Raw genomic sequence first — 16,982 nt, 5'->3', positions numbered from 1 at the left:
GACCTCAGGAGTTGAGTCCCATAGTGCTCAGAGCCATTTGAACCATTTTTAGCCAACCACCTCTGGAAGTAATAACGGCCTTGATACACCTGGGCACTGAGTCAAACAGAGCTTGGATGGCGTGTACAGGTACAGCTGCCCATGCAACTTCAACACGATACCACAGTTCATCAAGAGTAGTGACTAGCGTATTGTGCCCAGCCAGTTGCTCGGCCACCATTGACCAGACGTTTTCAGTTGGTGAGAGATCTGGAGAATGTGCTGGCCAGGGCAGCAGTCGAACATTTTCTGTATCCAGAAAGGCCCGTACAGGACCTGCACCATGCGGTCGTGCATTATCCTGTTGAAATGTAGGGTTTCACAGGGATCGAATAAAGGATAAAAAATGGTTCAAATGGCTCTGAGCACTATGGGACTTAACATCTATGGTCATCAGTCCCCTAGAACTTAGAACTACTTAAACCTAACTAACCTAAGGACAGCACACAACACCCAGCCATCACGAGGTAGAGAAAATCCCTGACCCCGCCGGGAATCGAACCCGGGAACCCGGGCGTGGGAAGCGAGAACGCTACCGCACGACCACGAGATGTGGGCAATAAAGGATAGAGCCACGGGTTGTAACACATCTGAAATGTAACGACCACTGTTCAAAGAGCCGTCAACGCGAGCAAGCTTGACCGAGACGTGTATCCAGTGGCACCCCATACCATCACGCCGGGTGATTCGCCAGTATGGTGATGACGAATACACGCTTCCAAAGTTCGTTCACCGCGATGTCACCAAACTTGGAACTATCATGATGCTATAAACCGAACCTGGATTCATCCGAAAAAATGACGTTTTGCCATTCGTGCACCCAGGTTCGTCGTTGAGTACACCATCGTAGGCGCTCCTGTCTGTGATGCAGCATCAAGGGTAACCGCAGCCATGGTCTCCAAGCTGATAGTCCATGCTGCTGCAAACGTCATCGAACTGTTCGTGCAGATGGTTGCTGTCTTCGAAATGTCCCCATCTGTTGACTCAGGGATCGAGACGTGGCTGCACGATCCGTTACAGGCATGCGGATAAGATGCCTGTCATCTCGACTGTTAGTGATACGAGGCCGTTGGGATCCAGCACGGCGTTCCGTATTACCCTCCTGAACCCACCGACTCCATATTCTGCTAACAGTCATTGGATCTCGACCAAAGCGAGCAGCAATGTCGCGATACGATAGACTGCAATCGCGAAAGGCTACAATCCGACCTTTATCAAAGTCGGAAACGTGATGGTACGCATTTCTCCACCTTACACGAGTCGTCACAACAGCGTTTCACCAGTCAACGCCGGTCAACTGGTGTTTGTGTATGAGAAATCGGTTGAAAACCTTGCTCATATCAACACGTTGTAGGTGTCGCCACCGGCGCCAGCCTTGTGTGAATGCTCTGAAAAGCTAATCATTTGCATATCACAGCATCTTCTTCCTGTCGGTTAAATTTCGCGTCTGTAGCACGTCATCGTCGTGGTGTGGCAGTTTTAATGGCCAGTGGTGTATAAATGCTATAATTGTTTTAACTCAAAGGAAAGGAAAGTGCGTAAACTAATTTTGCTGCTTTTTTTTGTCTAGTGATGAGTGAAATTTGAAATCTTCGGTACACATTACTGGAGAAAACACATGAAACTGCATTAACACTTCACCGAAATCTATAACTTTAACACGTCACAAATGGTTAATGCGGATTTCACTTAGCAGTGGTCGCAACTCTCTGGATAGCGCCGATAGTTATGGAGACTATCTTAAACATTCCTGGGTACTGTGGCTCAGCGATGACACGAGTATTTTTCTTTCGAAAGCAAGCCAAATAATTTCAATCAATTACGTTTGTCTGACGGACAGAATTCAAGCTTGCCTTTGTCTCTGTCTGTTTCCTACAGTTAATAAAATATTCCGGGCAAATATTCCGTGCTCGAATGGATGTCTAATTTATCTAAAAACCACCTTGAGCAGTTAAACAGAGAACCGAGTCGTGGCGATAACATATTAGACCTTCTGGTGACAAACAGACCCGAACTATTTGAAACAGTTAACGCAGAATAGGGAATCAGCGATCATAAAGCGGTTACTGCATCGATGATTTCAGCCGTAAATAGAAATATTAAAAAAGGTACGAAGATTTTTCTGTTTAGCAAAAGTGACAAAAAGCAGAGTACAGAGTACCTGACGGCTCAACACAAAAGTTTTGTCTAAAGTACAGATAGTGTTGAGGATCAGTGGACAAAGTTCAAAACCATCGTACAATATGCGTTAGATGAGTATGCGCCAAGCAAGATCGTAAGAGATGGAAAAGAGCCACCGTGGTACAACAACCGAGTTAGAAAACTGCTGCGGAAGCAAAGGGAACTTCACGGCAAACACAAACATAGCCAAAGCCTTGCAGACAAACAAAAACTACGCGAAGCGAAATGTCGTGTGAGGAGGGCTATGCGAGAGGCGTTCAATGAATTCGAAAGTAAAGTTCTATGTACTGACTTGGCAGAAAATCCTAAGAAATTTTGGTCTTATGTCGAAGCGGTAGGTGGATCAAAACAAAATGTCCAGACACTCTGTGACCAAAATGGTACTCAAACAGAGGATGACAGACTAAAGGCCGAAATACTAAATGTCTTTTTCCAAAGCTGTTTCACAGAGGAAGACTGCACTGTAGTTCCTTCTCTAGATTGTCGCACAGATGACAAAATGGTAGATATCGAAATAGACGACAGAGAGATAGAGAAACAATTAAAATCGCTCAAAAGAGGAAAGGCCGCTGGACCTGATGGGATACCAGTTCGATTTTACACAGAGTATGCGAAGGAACTTGCCCCCCTTCTTGCAGCGGTATACCGTAGGTCTCTAGAAGAGCGTAGCGTTCCCAAGGATTGGAAAAGGGCACAGGTCATCCCCATTTTCAAGAAGGGACGTCGAACAGATGTGCAGAACTATAGACCTATATCTCCAACGCCGATCAGTTGTAGAATTTTGGAACACGTATTATGTTCGAGTATAATGACTTTTCTGGAGACCAGAAATCTACTCTGTAGGAATCAGTATGGGTTTCGAAAAAGACGGTCGGTGAAACCCAGCTCGCGCTATTCATCCACGAGACTCAGAGGGCCATAGACACAGGTTCCCAGATAGATGCCGTGTTTCTTGACTTCCGCAAGGATTTCGATACAGTTCCCCACAGTCGTTTAATGAACAAAGTAAGAGCATATGGCCTATCAGACCAATTGTGTGATTGGATTGAAGAGTTCCTGGATAACAGAACGCAGCATGTCATTCTCAATGGAGAGAAGTCTTCCGAGGTAAGAGTGATTTCAGGTGTGCCGCAGGGGAGTGTCGTAGGACCGTTGCTATTCACAATATACATAAATGACCTTGTGGATGACATCGGAAGTTCACTGAGGCTTTTTGCGGATGATGCTGTGGTGTATCGAGAGGTTGTAACAATGGAAAATTGTACTGAAATGCAGGAGGATCTGCAGCGAATTGACGCATGGTGCAAGGAATGGCAATTCAATCTGAATGTAGAAAAGTGTAATGTGCTGCGAATACATAGAAAGAAAGATCCCTTATCATTTAGCTACAAAATAGCATGTCAGCAACTGGAAGCAGTTAATGCCATAAATTATCTGGGAGTACGCATTAGGAGTGATTTAAAATGGAATGATCATATAAAGTTGATCGTTGGTAAAGCAGATGCCAGACTGAGATTCATTGGAAGAATCCTAAGGAAATGCAATCCAAAAGCAAAGGAAGTAGGTTACAGTACGCTTGTTTGCCCGCTGCTTGAATACTGCTCAGCAGTGTGGGACCCGTACCAGATAGGGTTGATAGAGGAGATAGAGAGGATCCAGCGGAGAGCAACGCGCTTCGTTACAGGAGCATTTAGTAATCGCGAAAGCGTTAGGAGAGAGACGCTCAGTAGCTCGGTACGGGCTTTTGTTGAAATTTCGAGAACATACCTTCACCGAAGAGTCAAGCAGTATATTGCTCCCTCCTACGTATATCTCGCGAAGAGACCGTGAGGACAAATTAGAGAGATTAGAGTCCACATAGAGGCATACCGAGAATCCTTCTTTCCACGAACAATACGAGACTGGAATGGAAGGGAGAACGCAGCGGCGCAGTAAACGGAATTTAGCTGCAGCCGCGGTGTGAAATGGACACTCAGAAGCAACGATCCCCCTTGAAAATGTCCTCCGCAAATGGTGGCGAAACGTTGGGTTTAAATGCAAAGTCCAGTCGACCACAGCATAATATCGCTGACGATTTTATTAACTGTGACATTTCCGACGATGAAAGTTTACATATCTCGTTCCTGTTAGACGCTGCTCCAGTGAGGCTGTACATTGTACAGTTATTTCAGGCATAGTGTGTAGAGACAAGCACAGCTTTTGACAGTAATACAATATTTTTAATACAGTTTCAGTCGCCACATCTTAAATGCATGTAACGATTTTTCGACTTGTACCACTGATCATAAGGCGGTTTGCGTGTCGTTACTCGTGTTTTAGTCGATGCAGCACTTGGCGTAGAGTCATTCGTACAATCAGTAGTTGTCATGCCTCCGAGTCCTCCAGGACGGCTTCTTGCACTCGAATGCAGTTTAAAAAAATACCCGATACCATTTGTTGTTGACGCAGTGTCCGGAAAGAAAGGAAATTGTAACGAATAGCTTAGGACTGGTGGAGTGCGACTGATAACGTTGGAAGATAGAGCAACCAGTGAACTTCATGCATTGAACGTAATTTTTTACGAAGAAAATATTAATTCATGCTCAAAAGTAACCTCACGCTTTCGTCGGTTTCAAGTTTGGAAACAGACGCCACTTTAGCAAGTTTCGGTAACATGATTCGCGCAGACAGCTTCTTAAACGAACTGACCGTCTTCCATTCGTCAATTTCAAGTGAAAAGGAATGTTTTTACGAGTGAAACTTCTGCTTTTAACTACAGGACAATAACTTAACAGTAACAAAAGAATAATTTATTCCTCTCAATTCAGTAGAATGAGTAACCCAAACAGATCTTCCTTTACTACTCCTTCCTGGACGGCGGATAAAGTGATAAACTCAATAAATATTCACAACAACAGTCACAGTTTAGTTCTAAGTAATTAGTTTCTTCCTTATCCTTTCGCAGGTGAAATTATTCAGGCGAATTTAGAACCAATGAAAATGGTACATTTCAAAATCCATTTCATAATTCCGCCAACCGCTATTCATAATATGGCCGAGCAAGCGAGCTTCTCACACAGGACTTCCCAGTTCAGCATACGTGCCTGTTGTAAAGTTAAGGTTTTTCTGCGTTATGTGGTGTGAATTAACTTTTAAAGACTAATACAGAGATGATTTAATGGTTTTATTAAAAAATTTTGAAATGAAACGTATTTTAAACTAATACTACAAGAATAGATAAAGGAACCAGTTAATATAACAAACAGGAACATAAGCGTTATGTATGATAACATTTGTAGGTACATGTACTTTGTACAGATTCTATTCGAATTGGTTCTTGCTCTTGTTCTCCTAGCCTTTAGTCATCGAGTGAAATGGAAATAGTACAGTGGAAACACTCGTTTAGCGAAACAATTTATCCTACATAAATTAATGTAAAATACGGCATGCGTTCCATGCAGAAAAAGTACTAAAAGTGTTATCTGATTCATACCATTTAACAAAGAAAATTATACATACAGCATTATGTACTTTATTATGCACGATATGTAACTAATTCTTTTCTTTTTTGTTTCTGCCGACGCTTCAACACTTGCCGAAAATGCGACACAGCATTATCGTCAAATAAATTTCTAGCGCGCGTAGCCACTGCTTTATTGGGGGGTGATGATTTTCAATGTACAATGCAGCCGATTCCCATGTCTTCAGCATTTCTCTTACTGCGCCAGTAGACTGCTGCTTTGCTGTTACCGCCTCCTCCGCCTCCTCCTCTGAAGAACTCCTTTCCACAATTTCGTGCTATGACACACACTGCAACACTATAAGCTCTTCGGTGGGCCTTTCTAGGCTGTTTTCTTCCACAGGCTCATCGACATCATTGTTATCTACATCTGGTCCCATTCTCTTGGCCAAAGACACAATCTCATTGACTACAGGCTCGACAGGTACATACTCAAACGCTTCTGAGTCACATTAGACAACGCACTCCAGCCAAAACTTCTTTCAGGCAGAAGTAAGAATTCTCTTGGTAACCCCTGCCTACGCCTTTTCGATCATCTTGGCTCAGGCAAGGAAGTCGAAGTGATATTTCAAAACTCTCTGAGAGTGAGATTGATAGCTTCAGTCAGCTCAAAGCAATGCTTTAGTGTAGAGCTTCTTAAAGATAGAAATAATCTGCTGGTCTTAGGCTGCAATAACGGAGTGGTGTTAGGATGCAGAAATTTGATCTTTATGAATTGAAATTCTTCAAGGAGGTGGTCTCGTAAGCCTAGAGAATGGACAGGAGTGTTGTCCAAAACAAGTAAGACATGGTGTGGCAGATTCATTTCAAGCTTTTTTACCGAAGGACAAAACACTTCATTGATCGAACCACAAAAAAAGATCACGTGTCACCAAAGCCTTGTTGTTGGACCTCGTCATTAGATATAACTTTCTCTTCTTGACTTAACATTTCTCGAAGGCTCGTGGAATTTCTGTATGGTAAACGAGCAACGGTTTAATTTTCAAATCGCCGTTTGCATTGGCACAGAATAGCAGCGTGAGACGGTCTTTCATTGGAGTGCGACAGGGCTACTCCTTCTCCTCTGCTGTTTTAAAGGTACGCTTCGGCATCTTTTTAGAGGATAGACCGTCTCGTCACAATTAAAAACCGGTTTCGCCAGGTACCCCTCAGAATCTACGAGCATCTTGAAGTTGCTGATGAAGTTCTCTGTTGCGTTTGTGTCAGAGCTGGCTGCTTCGCCGTGCCTGACAACGCTGTGGATCATAGTATGAAGGCTTTCACGACCGGATGACATATCTTCTGGTAAACCTTGCGGGATGTAAGGTCGTGGTCCACGAAACTCTTCAGCTCCTAACGTTTCGTCCAGTGCTTCGCTGGACATCTTCAGAGGGGTGTTTCTCCTCCGGTGAGTCTTGCCGACAAGACTCACCGGAGGAGAAACACCCCTCTGAAGATGTCCAGCGAAGCACTGGACGAAACGTTAGGAGCTGAAGAGTTTCGTGGACCACGACCTTACATCCCGCAAGGTTTACCAGAAGAAACGCTGTGGATGCTGGTTCTTCTCCTAAACTTCTCGAACCACCCACGGCTTCCCTTAAACACTTCTTCGCCAGCTGATGATCCTGGCGTCTTCTTAACGAGGTCTGCGGGAATCATTATCGCATTCTCACAACTGATGTTCTCGTTAATAGTGTCGCTTTGCAGTTGCTTTTCATTTATCCATATAAAGAGCAACCGTTCGACATCGTCCAGAATACGAAACCGTTGTTTAGATACTCTTGTCACTCCCTATGATGCATTTATCTCCTTAATTGTGTCCTCGTTCTTGAGGATACTACAAACAGTTGATGTAGACCGATTATAGAAGCCTGCTAAATCAGGAACGCTCACACCGCGTTCGCATTTTTCAATGATTTTGCATTTCATTTCTAAGGTCATTTTCTTTCTCTTATGGTCGTCTTCTTGCGCCTTTATCCTCGAGGACATTTCGGCGAAGGTTATTAAAATTTTTACCCAAAAAATCACTGTAAATACAGGTTTAGAAAAATGTATGATCACAAGATGTACTAAGATGATAGCAGAAAGAGCGCTAAACCCAGACTACAATACGTGCTAAAGACATTGTCATTCGCTTTGCGAAACATCGCCCGTCAAGCGAGTCCTTTGTTATGGGAGGTGCTCATTAAGTGAGGTTCCATTCTAATGGAATGGGAAGGAGTCTCGGGAAAAGAGAAGCACTATAATAAAACAGAGATAAAACAACTGAAAATCTGAAAGATTACTTAAATACAATCTAAGGTATGAAAGAATCTAATTTCTCGTCTCGGAGATATTGATGACATTTTCCCGGGCGACTTTATGCACATAGGTTCGTTTAGCATACTCCTTCAGAAACTGGAAGTTTAAAGCAATTTTTTGCATAATATTATACTATAGGAGTTTCCATTTACCACCCTTTAAAATAGTACGTGCACTTACCTGGTTGTTCTACGGAGGTAGAATAAAATATGAATAAGCTTAGCAAATTCCATTAGTGATAAGAAGCTCCATACGTAATGGCACCCAGGACATTGAAGGTGACTGCGTTAAATCAAAGAGAACGTGCATACTGCCTTCAGAACAGGTGACGGTGATAAGGCACAGAGGTGACATCTGGGACCTCAGCCTTAACAACACTCAGATTTTTTACGAAAAACCACCTTACCAACAAATATTGTACTATTACAGTCAAAATATCTTGAAAATTTACAGTGCTAGGGAGAGACAGATGGAACTGCAATACAATTTGTACGGATGAGGGAATGAGGTTGCAGCACGATGCAGTCCGTGGCAGTAGTTACACGCATGTTGCCCCTGCACCAGCTACCTGTATTAGGGCGAGATATTAAAGTTATTTAAAATACTGTCAACAGATCACAGACGTAGCTTCAGCAACTTCGCCTTGCCTGTCATACCGTTTGAAGTGGAGATATTTGCCATATACGGTCACATTAAATTGCAGCACAATACACCATGAAGCGTGATAGAATAATTTACTGTCGTTCTACGACCGATCACAGAATAGCCGTGTACATTAAGTTACGTTCAAGGCTCTGAATATTTTATCTTGTCGACGTTGGCAACGCATTCGGAGACATTCACCAGGAAAGCGTGAGGGACTAGTCTGAAGGAAGGGCGAAACTGACATTCACTTTAATATTCGTAATGTACCATTGCGAGGGTGGAACGTAACTGGCACGAAAGCGAGGCCATACCAGTCTCGATGCTAGAGAACTGAGAAGCCTGTTTTGAGGTAGAGGTTACGACTAAAAGTAAAATTGCGAATTGTATATTCTGCACAAAATAATTAAAGTAACTCTTTTGAAACCCCGTCTTTTTCCTCCATTGCGAAACAGAAGTGTGAAATTTGGCTCAAAGGCGCCTACTATCTTCCTCTATTATGGTGCAAAACCGTCGCTCCTGTCACTCTAGACCTCGGCGACGCATAAAACCGGAAGAAAGACCAGGACTGAGTAGTTCATGTTCATTGGGTTAATGATGTCACATTGGCACCAAATTTCACCACAACTATGCCCAACGCCACCGTGGGCGTGTCATATGACCCCTTCCGCCATTCCACCTTACATACATCTCACCCCATCGATAGAGTTCAGAACTGTATTGGAATCACGCGGTTTTCCTATTGGCGGCTGGCAGAAACATATCAAACACACCAGCGATCAGAAGTGACATGAGAAGGCCTAATGAGGTTTTCATCTACACACATTTCGCGTTCGAAAAGCTTACAGTGCGGTGAGATACCCCATCGATGCTCTTGAAAACCTTTGTCACTGCTGACATCTTCGCCCTCCCCCCCCCCCCCCCCAGATCGATTCCACCATCATTACCTGAAGGCATGTGGGGTTGCAGCCCCACTGACGTGATCTGACTTCTTTGGTGAGTAATGCAGCAGCTTTCTTTGCTCGCAGGTACAGGGTGGAAACACTAGGGACCGTTCGAAAACATTCAATAAAATTTGAAGGTAATCTGAAGTAGAAAATGGTGTCTACTTTTTTTCACCCCCGCTGTTTCGCACCTTCCTGTCTTTTGACCACGACAGGGGGAAGGAGGGGGGGGGGGGGGGGGGGAGTGCGACGCTGACAGAATCAAAAATAAAATGGCAAAGACGAACAGTACAGTTGGCAACAGCCTTGGTGCCACCCGTGCGCCTCCGGGAAAACGTTAAAAATGTACCTGTAGAGAAACAACCCTTCACCGATTCCTGCAGGCAAACAGCCCCTTGACACCCCCAAGCGAGTGGCGCCAAGCTGCTGCTCTAGAGCCTGCTTGAGGGTATACAGTATCTAAGTGGTGCTGAAGGAGTTGTGTGTCTACAGGCTCCAGTAATCGATCACGTCTCTGTACATGTATACTTTTAAACTGCTCAACACAGGTGCCTGGTTGTCACCGAGGGTGTTCCCAAAATGGGTGGAATTAGAGGGTTAGATGGACCATTTGCCATTTTTTCACGCTCGTGTCGATGTCGCGCCACAGAAGGGCTGATAAGGCAGGAAAATACTTTGCTGCTTCGGATCTCATCTGATGGGTTTGAATGGGCCCTGGTGGCTGCATCCTGTACATCAAAGAAAAAAATTGCGATTTTGCATAACTCCGAAGGGTCAGATCACGTTCAGTGGGGTTGCAGACCAATGATGTCCTTAGAGAAGGGTCGAATCTTTCGTGGGTGTCAGCAGTGGCAAAGGTTTTCTAAAATGCAGCCCCATAAACTGTCGTTTACGACCACCAAATATGTGTAATGTACGCCCTTTATGCCGCCGCCATTTGAGGCCTCTCGTGTTGAATCTAGGCGGCAGGGCGTCTTAAACGTTTTCCTAGGTCGTACAGAAGGAAACCGAATGATTTCAACATTGGACGTCGCACTTCTGAATTCCATCGCCGAGTCGTCGAGAGAAAGGGCAAGATGTGGGTAAGGGGGAGGGATCGTGACGACTTTCCCATCGTGCGACACGTCCACGGTGGCATTGAGCAGAATACTGGTGAAATTTGGTGACAATGTGACATCATTAACATACTTGAAAACTCACATGAACTTCGGAGCTCTGGTATCGTTTCCCATTTGTCGACATCTTAGTGTCTGAAATGTCGCCGATCCCGAGCGTCACGTAGCAGGGAGCCACGTTTTCGCATCAAGGCATAGGCAGGTTGTAGGCACCTTTCAGGCGAATTTAGCACTTCCGCGTCGCAATGGGGGAAGATGGAACAGTTTCAAAAAAGTGACTCCTTAATTCTCTTGCGCATTGTAGAGAAAAGGTACAATGCGGTTATCAAGAGCTGAACCGAAGTTAACGCAAATACGTTTATTTTATCGTCACAATCGCAATTGCTAAGTGTAATGGAAACGATCTGGCAACAGTTATGAAGGAAACTGCAGCTTCCGGCTGTTCTTCGAGCGAACAGATCTGGCCATGGCGCCTGATGCGAGTAGGAGGTGGGGGGCTGGGTGATGGAGGTGAGGGGCATCTGTTTGCCCAGAGAAACTGTCCGGCACTTCGCAGCAAAGATGTGTTGGTTTTTCGTCGAAGGAGCCGTTGTAAAACAGGCGCCACTCTTACCCACATCCTCGAGAGGAGAGAGAAATTTCCGATAAACAGAGGAACTCTGGGAAGAGAGTATGGCCTGATACTTACAAGTAAACCTACCCAAGTGATACACATCGATTTTGATCGGCTCTGAATATGTTGTAGAATAGTGGAAAATAAGACACTATGTTTAATATTTTTGAATGAATACGACTGAAACGATGACAGACATAAAAAACTTCAATTAAGTGTAATATGATTTTTAATGTACGTTGCAACGGTGCACTCATACTTGTTGAAAAATAAATTTTTTTTCAAAATCCTCTCCCCGACACCATTTTATTCTTCATTTCGACATTTGTGTAATAGCAAAACGTACAGAATCGTTAGTACATATTTAATCACATATAATGAAATGCTATTTGAAAGATCCAATGTCAGAAATAAGCTAGAAATTTCTCTATATTGCCGTACACATACCTGACATGTGTCTGCTTCAATACCAATTTTCAGGCTGGATCGTCTTCCCAGATAAATATATTTTACATGTATATTCTACTACACGCGCACACACACACACACACACACACACACACACATATATATATATATATATATATATATATATATATATATATATATTGCGTTTTTCTGTTTTCAAGTTGTAACGTTTTCAGATTTAACTGTGTTTCATTTGAAATTGTTTGCACATTGTTGATATAACGTTGTTTTAAATCTGTACAACAACAACAAGGAGCCACAGAATAGTTCGCGTCAAAAAAATACTGTGTGGGAGGGGATTTTTTTTTAAAAAATGACGTTTTAGACAAATATGGGTGCACCATTGTAAAGTACATTAAAAACTACAGAGATTTTATTTGAAGTTTTCTTATGTCTGTTACCGTTTCAACGATATTCATTCAGGAATAAAAAACTCAATTTTTTTTTTCACCGACTTAACGGCCGTGTGGACAGGTATAAAAATGTACAGTATGTGTCTCTTTCTTTGCTCTGCACTGCAACGTACCCAAAGCCCACCAAAATAGTAGTGTATCCATTGGGTAGGTTTACTTGTGACGGTTCTCAATTACTAAGGCAGTTTGTGATCTGAAGAAACAAGAAGTTTGATAAGAAAAAAAGAAAAAGACTCCTACTAAAGGAAGATGTATCTTCTTTCCTCCTCCTCCTCCTCCTCCTCCTCCTCTTCTTCTTCTTCTTTTTTGGAGAAATGCAGATAGCATGAATATTTTGTAAAAGGGTGGAAGATGTAGTTGTCTGATGCTGGCGGACTCTTATTAGATCAGCTGAAAAAAATGCGGAGAGTGCAATACAGACGCCAGCTTGCTAAACCCACTGAATTGGATCTCACTCTAGGGTGCGCTCTAATAGCGGAAGGGCGCGCTCTAGGTGGTCCATAGGATCGGATGAGTACAGCCGAAGTTGAGTAAAAATACTATGGAAGAGCAATAAGACATTTGTGTAAGTACGACGACTTTTAAATGTAGGTAGTCTGCTGACATTAATTTAACTGTTTAATATTTCGACGTTTTCTGTCAATATATGAAAATAAATTTATTTAAATATCAACCAATGTGTACTGTGTCTGTCGGCAAGACAGTATCCTCATACATTGTCGCAATGTGTATTAAACTACTTGCAGCTGACTATATATTCAGTGACGAAGGTTCGTTCCTTGCTTTGACTTTGACAAGAACAACATCAGCGCTTACGTTTTCCTTTATAGGTAGTAAATCCTAGTGGCGACCCTCTTATACCATATCTAATTTGTTTACATTATATACGCGAGTTACCAGTTGATTTGCAAACAGAGCTTCGTTTACTATTTAATTTAGGATGCTGTGGGACAGTATGGAAATAAATGGAGGTACTACCTGTAACGCCGCTACCCTTTGGATGCAAAAACGAAAAATATAAATCTAGTCCTCACACCCCAATACAAGCCCCAAGACCAAGATCCAAATTGCATGACCAGTCGCAAGTAGTCTGAAGAGATATAGAAAAGAATCTTGGTAGCAAGGTAACTTAATGTTTTGAAAAAGATTAAAAAAGAAATAGAATCCATTGGTTTCAAGATAAAATAATAGTAGAACGCAAAGTAGTAGACTTGTAGATCACGGAGTATAACAAGTGACCTCAAAGAATACTCCTTGTGAGTACTCTTTGAGGACACTGCGAAATACAGAAGCTAAAGTTGTACATTGTTAATGTGCTTCTGGTGCTTGCCTTGTCATCTCGTAACTGAACTTTTGCGCTCGTACGTAATATTGGTAGGCGATACGAGATGGTTTGTTAAATTCTGAACATTTGCGAACTGCTGAAAATGAGTAAAAACTGAATGAGGTAAATCAGCAACTTTGAAAATATCTTTGAAGTAATTCAAGCTAGCAAAATAACCGAATATATTGTCTTGATTATTATCAACGGAAGACTTAACTTAGACCCAATGCGATAGACAATTAATAGTTCAATAGTAAGTGATGAATAGTGTAAACTGTGGGGAATATACCTTAACTGAGTTAAAGCAAATAGCGTAATCTGGATCTTGCTGTAAACTCTTTGGCTGGATTTACGTAATTAAGTCCACCCACCTGAAAGAAAGGTTACTTCTTTAAGACAATGCTAGGATGTGCATAGACTAGAATAAACCAACATAAAGTTAATTTACAGTGTTTGACATATCTTTCAACTCATTTAATATTACGTGCTCATGAAACATTTATCTGTACGACAACATAGATTATCAACAGAGCGCAGCATTCATAGATATTCTTTGGCGCTCTAGAGAGTTATCGTACTGATTCAGACTTTTTAGCTCACGTGAATTGTAAACTTTCATAGATAAATTCTGGATGTATAGAGACTGTAATCATGATTAGGGCAATAATCTCAGTTTGTATGCATCTCCGTGTAGCTAGGCTCGTACACGTCGGGGAGCAAATATTCATCTGAGTAAGGCGGTACAATTAACACGCACTCGGCGTAAATACAGTGCAGCAAGACAATTCTTTTTTGTGACTTTCCTCGCAAACATTCTACTGCAAGCTAGCCGGAGCCTGAGCATCATTTATTAACAGACAATCAATATAAAAAGGGGAAGTTGCATACCCTAAGAAAGGAACTGGCACTGAGAAAGCCAGAGCATAATCAGCTCCCACATTCACATAACCAATGACAAGAAAATGACTTAATGGGAGAAATAAAGCCTCATGATTGGCCAGTTTGAAGCGTGTTTCTTGGCAGAGCGAGAAGGAGAGTTCTGGTCAGCAGGAACAACCACTTGGTTAGCTGATCTGGAAAGAGAAAGACGAGTTGAAGACCGAGGACGAAAGCGTAAGATATAGGCTGTGACTTGAGTCATTTTGACAATCAGAGCTGTTGAGTTTGCATACTAATCTGCGATTTCGTTGAGATACTTAGTACATTAATTTTTGTAATAGTTACAGTGACTGAATGTATGAGTTATTCAGTTTACAAATATCTTGTGCTACACCCCTGACAATTTATTCCATTGAGCTAAGTGTATAAAACGGTAGCGTGATGAGCATCTAAATTATAAATGTATTTCATTTTCAGTTTATGGTCCTATTCTGAGATGTATTTCGATACGGACCTTGCAAAAAAATCTAGTACGGTTAGTTCAGGTTTCCCAGCAGTCTGTCCCACAGTCACACCGCGAAAGCCGATTTATTTACTGCTAGTGAGATAAGCGTGTCTTTGTACTTACCTATTGCTATTGGTGCACATTCGACTGCTTGTGGTGCAAGTGCGAGGTTCTACTTACTGTAATGATTGCTTCTGAACCACACATGTCGCTGTGGAAATCCCATACACCACTCTGTCGCTGCTGTATCTAATATTCGACTTATAGCAAAGACAAAAGTTATTTCACATTACATCGCAGACTACTCGATATGACAGCTAACAGTCTACGTTCCTAATGATAAAACTCTGCTACTGATGCACAGTGGCATGCACACTAGGAGAAACGCCAGACTTCTGCGAGACAGCTAACATTATACATTCACAGAGCCGAACCGTGGACGAGGCGATTTCGTTCACTTGTCAGAGAGGCGCATCACAAAACACAAAGTATAAATACAAACGCGCTTTCTATGCAAATACACAGTTAATTTCATGCTGTTATATGAAACCTCTATAAACATGTCAGTCTGTAGTTGTTGATGACGTCATGCAAAAAAAAAATGCGTGTTAGAGGGACTTTTGGCTGTGAAAGACGTGTCTCTTACCGTAGGCGTGGGACTGCTGCAGGCCTGGGGTCCCGTGGTCCACCGTGAAAGTACGGGGAGACCTCTCCAACAAGCAAACGACAATGCCCAGACCACACAGCATTCGGGAACACTCTACGCACTGGGTGGCGTGCCAGCAAGTCCAGGCAGCTAACACTGATCTCTCGCAGGAAACACATACAGAACAGTACTTCAGACATCGAACACCAACATGAAGTTAATTTACATTCATCATTCGAATTCATACACAGCACGCTTAACTGCGTTTCGGGGAAAAACTGCAAATGCGGCTGTTTTAACATTCAGGATCAACATGCAATTTTAGCGGTGCACTTACATAGTCGCATGCACCAGTAAATATTCCACAAAACATAACACTCAGACTCATTAGATACAGTCACTACAAAAAACTGGCCACCGATCAGCTGTGGTCGCAGCCCAGTAGGCCGTACATTACGTTGTAACACATTCTAAATGACGCTCCGTGCATCCTGCACTACGACTGCACTACTCTGCAAAATATTTCGATCTTTTTCTTTTTTCAGCCACTCAAAAGAATTTCAGGAATATGAGAAAAATTAATGTATGACGCACCAGATGCATATTCATATTTCGACATGTCACAATATCCTTTATTAACTGTGCTAAGAGTTTTGGAGTATTATTTTTGTATGTATGGACAATTTAAGGTTAAATTATCTGACGATGGAGTATTAATCTTCCAAACTAGTAGCATTATTAAGGAAAGACATTGTGGCTGAGGTAGAACGTTATTTACTACACGAAAAACACTGCCTCAATATTCTGCATATCTCCACAGTCAGAGTTTGGTTGCAACGGAGTTCATAATTTGAAGACCATGCTGGAAAATGTTCAAAGATTAAAGCCAACATTATTATAACCTACAAAGGTTGCCAGAAACACATTAGATATCCCCATAACTTTTTACGTCTACTTTAGATATCTGTCAAACGTAATCACTCTGTCGCACTTAACTACACATCACTGTCAAACAGAATCAAAATTTTTGGTCGAAGTACGAAAAGAAACTATACTAACTTATATGAAGAAAAGAAATAGTTTAAGGTATCGAAAAGTAAATGACCACGCCCAAAGACGGCTACATTTTGGTGAATGAATTGTTAATGGTGACAGGGCTCAGCGATTACTTTTCGGGCAACCTTGTAGAGGTGAAAAATTTACGTGAATAGTAATGAATATAGCAATTAATACTCTCAAAGTACGTATCTACATTTGACAGCAATGTCATCTACGTTATCTCTGCTGAAACGTAATTGCTGGTGGCAAAATTTAGCGCACATAAATTCCTGGGCAGCATTCAAATTCAGCCGTTGTACATTAGAAGAGGTTTCAGCAGGCGAATATGACTGATGAACTCGTTGTTGGGTAACACGCCTGGTTACTACGGAAGAT

At 42.3% G+C, this 16,982-nt stretch overlaps 1 protein-coding gene across 1 annotated transcript in view; it reads right to left on the bottom strand.

The window, feature by feature from the left end:
* Positions 1–16,414, bottom strand: part of LOC124596651 — a 299,480-nt gene extending 283,066 nt beyond the window's left edge. The window contains exon 1 of the mRNA XM_047135885.1: positions 15,549–16,414. Within this exon, the coding sequence (XP_046991841.1) occupies positions 15,549–15,850 (302 nt within the window). The 5' untranslated portion in view covers positions 15,851–16,414. The remainder of the gene's footprint in view (positions 1–15,548) is intronic.
* Positions 16,415–16,982: the final 568 nt, after the last annotated feature.

The sequence above is a fragment of the Schistocerca americana genome, chromosome 2, assembly GCF_021461395.2.
Source record: "Schistocerca americana isolate TAMUIC-IGC-003095 chromosome 2, iqSchAmer2.1, whole genome shotgun sequence".
In the NCBI taxonomy this organism is placed as follows: domain Eukaryota; kingdom Metazoa; phylum Arthropoda; class Insecta; order Orthoptera; family Acrididae; genus Schistocerca; species Schistocerca americana.
Note: the sequence above shows the minus strand (reverse complement) of the source record. Positions and strands in the feature narration are given on the sequence as shown.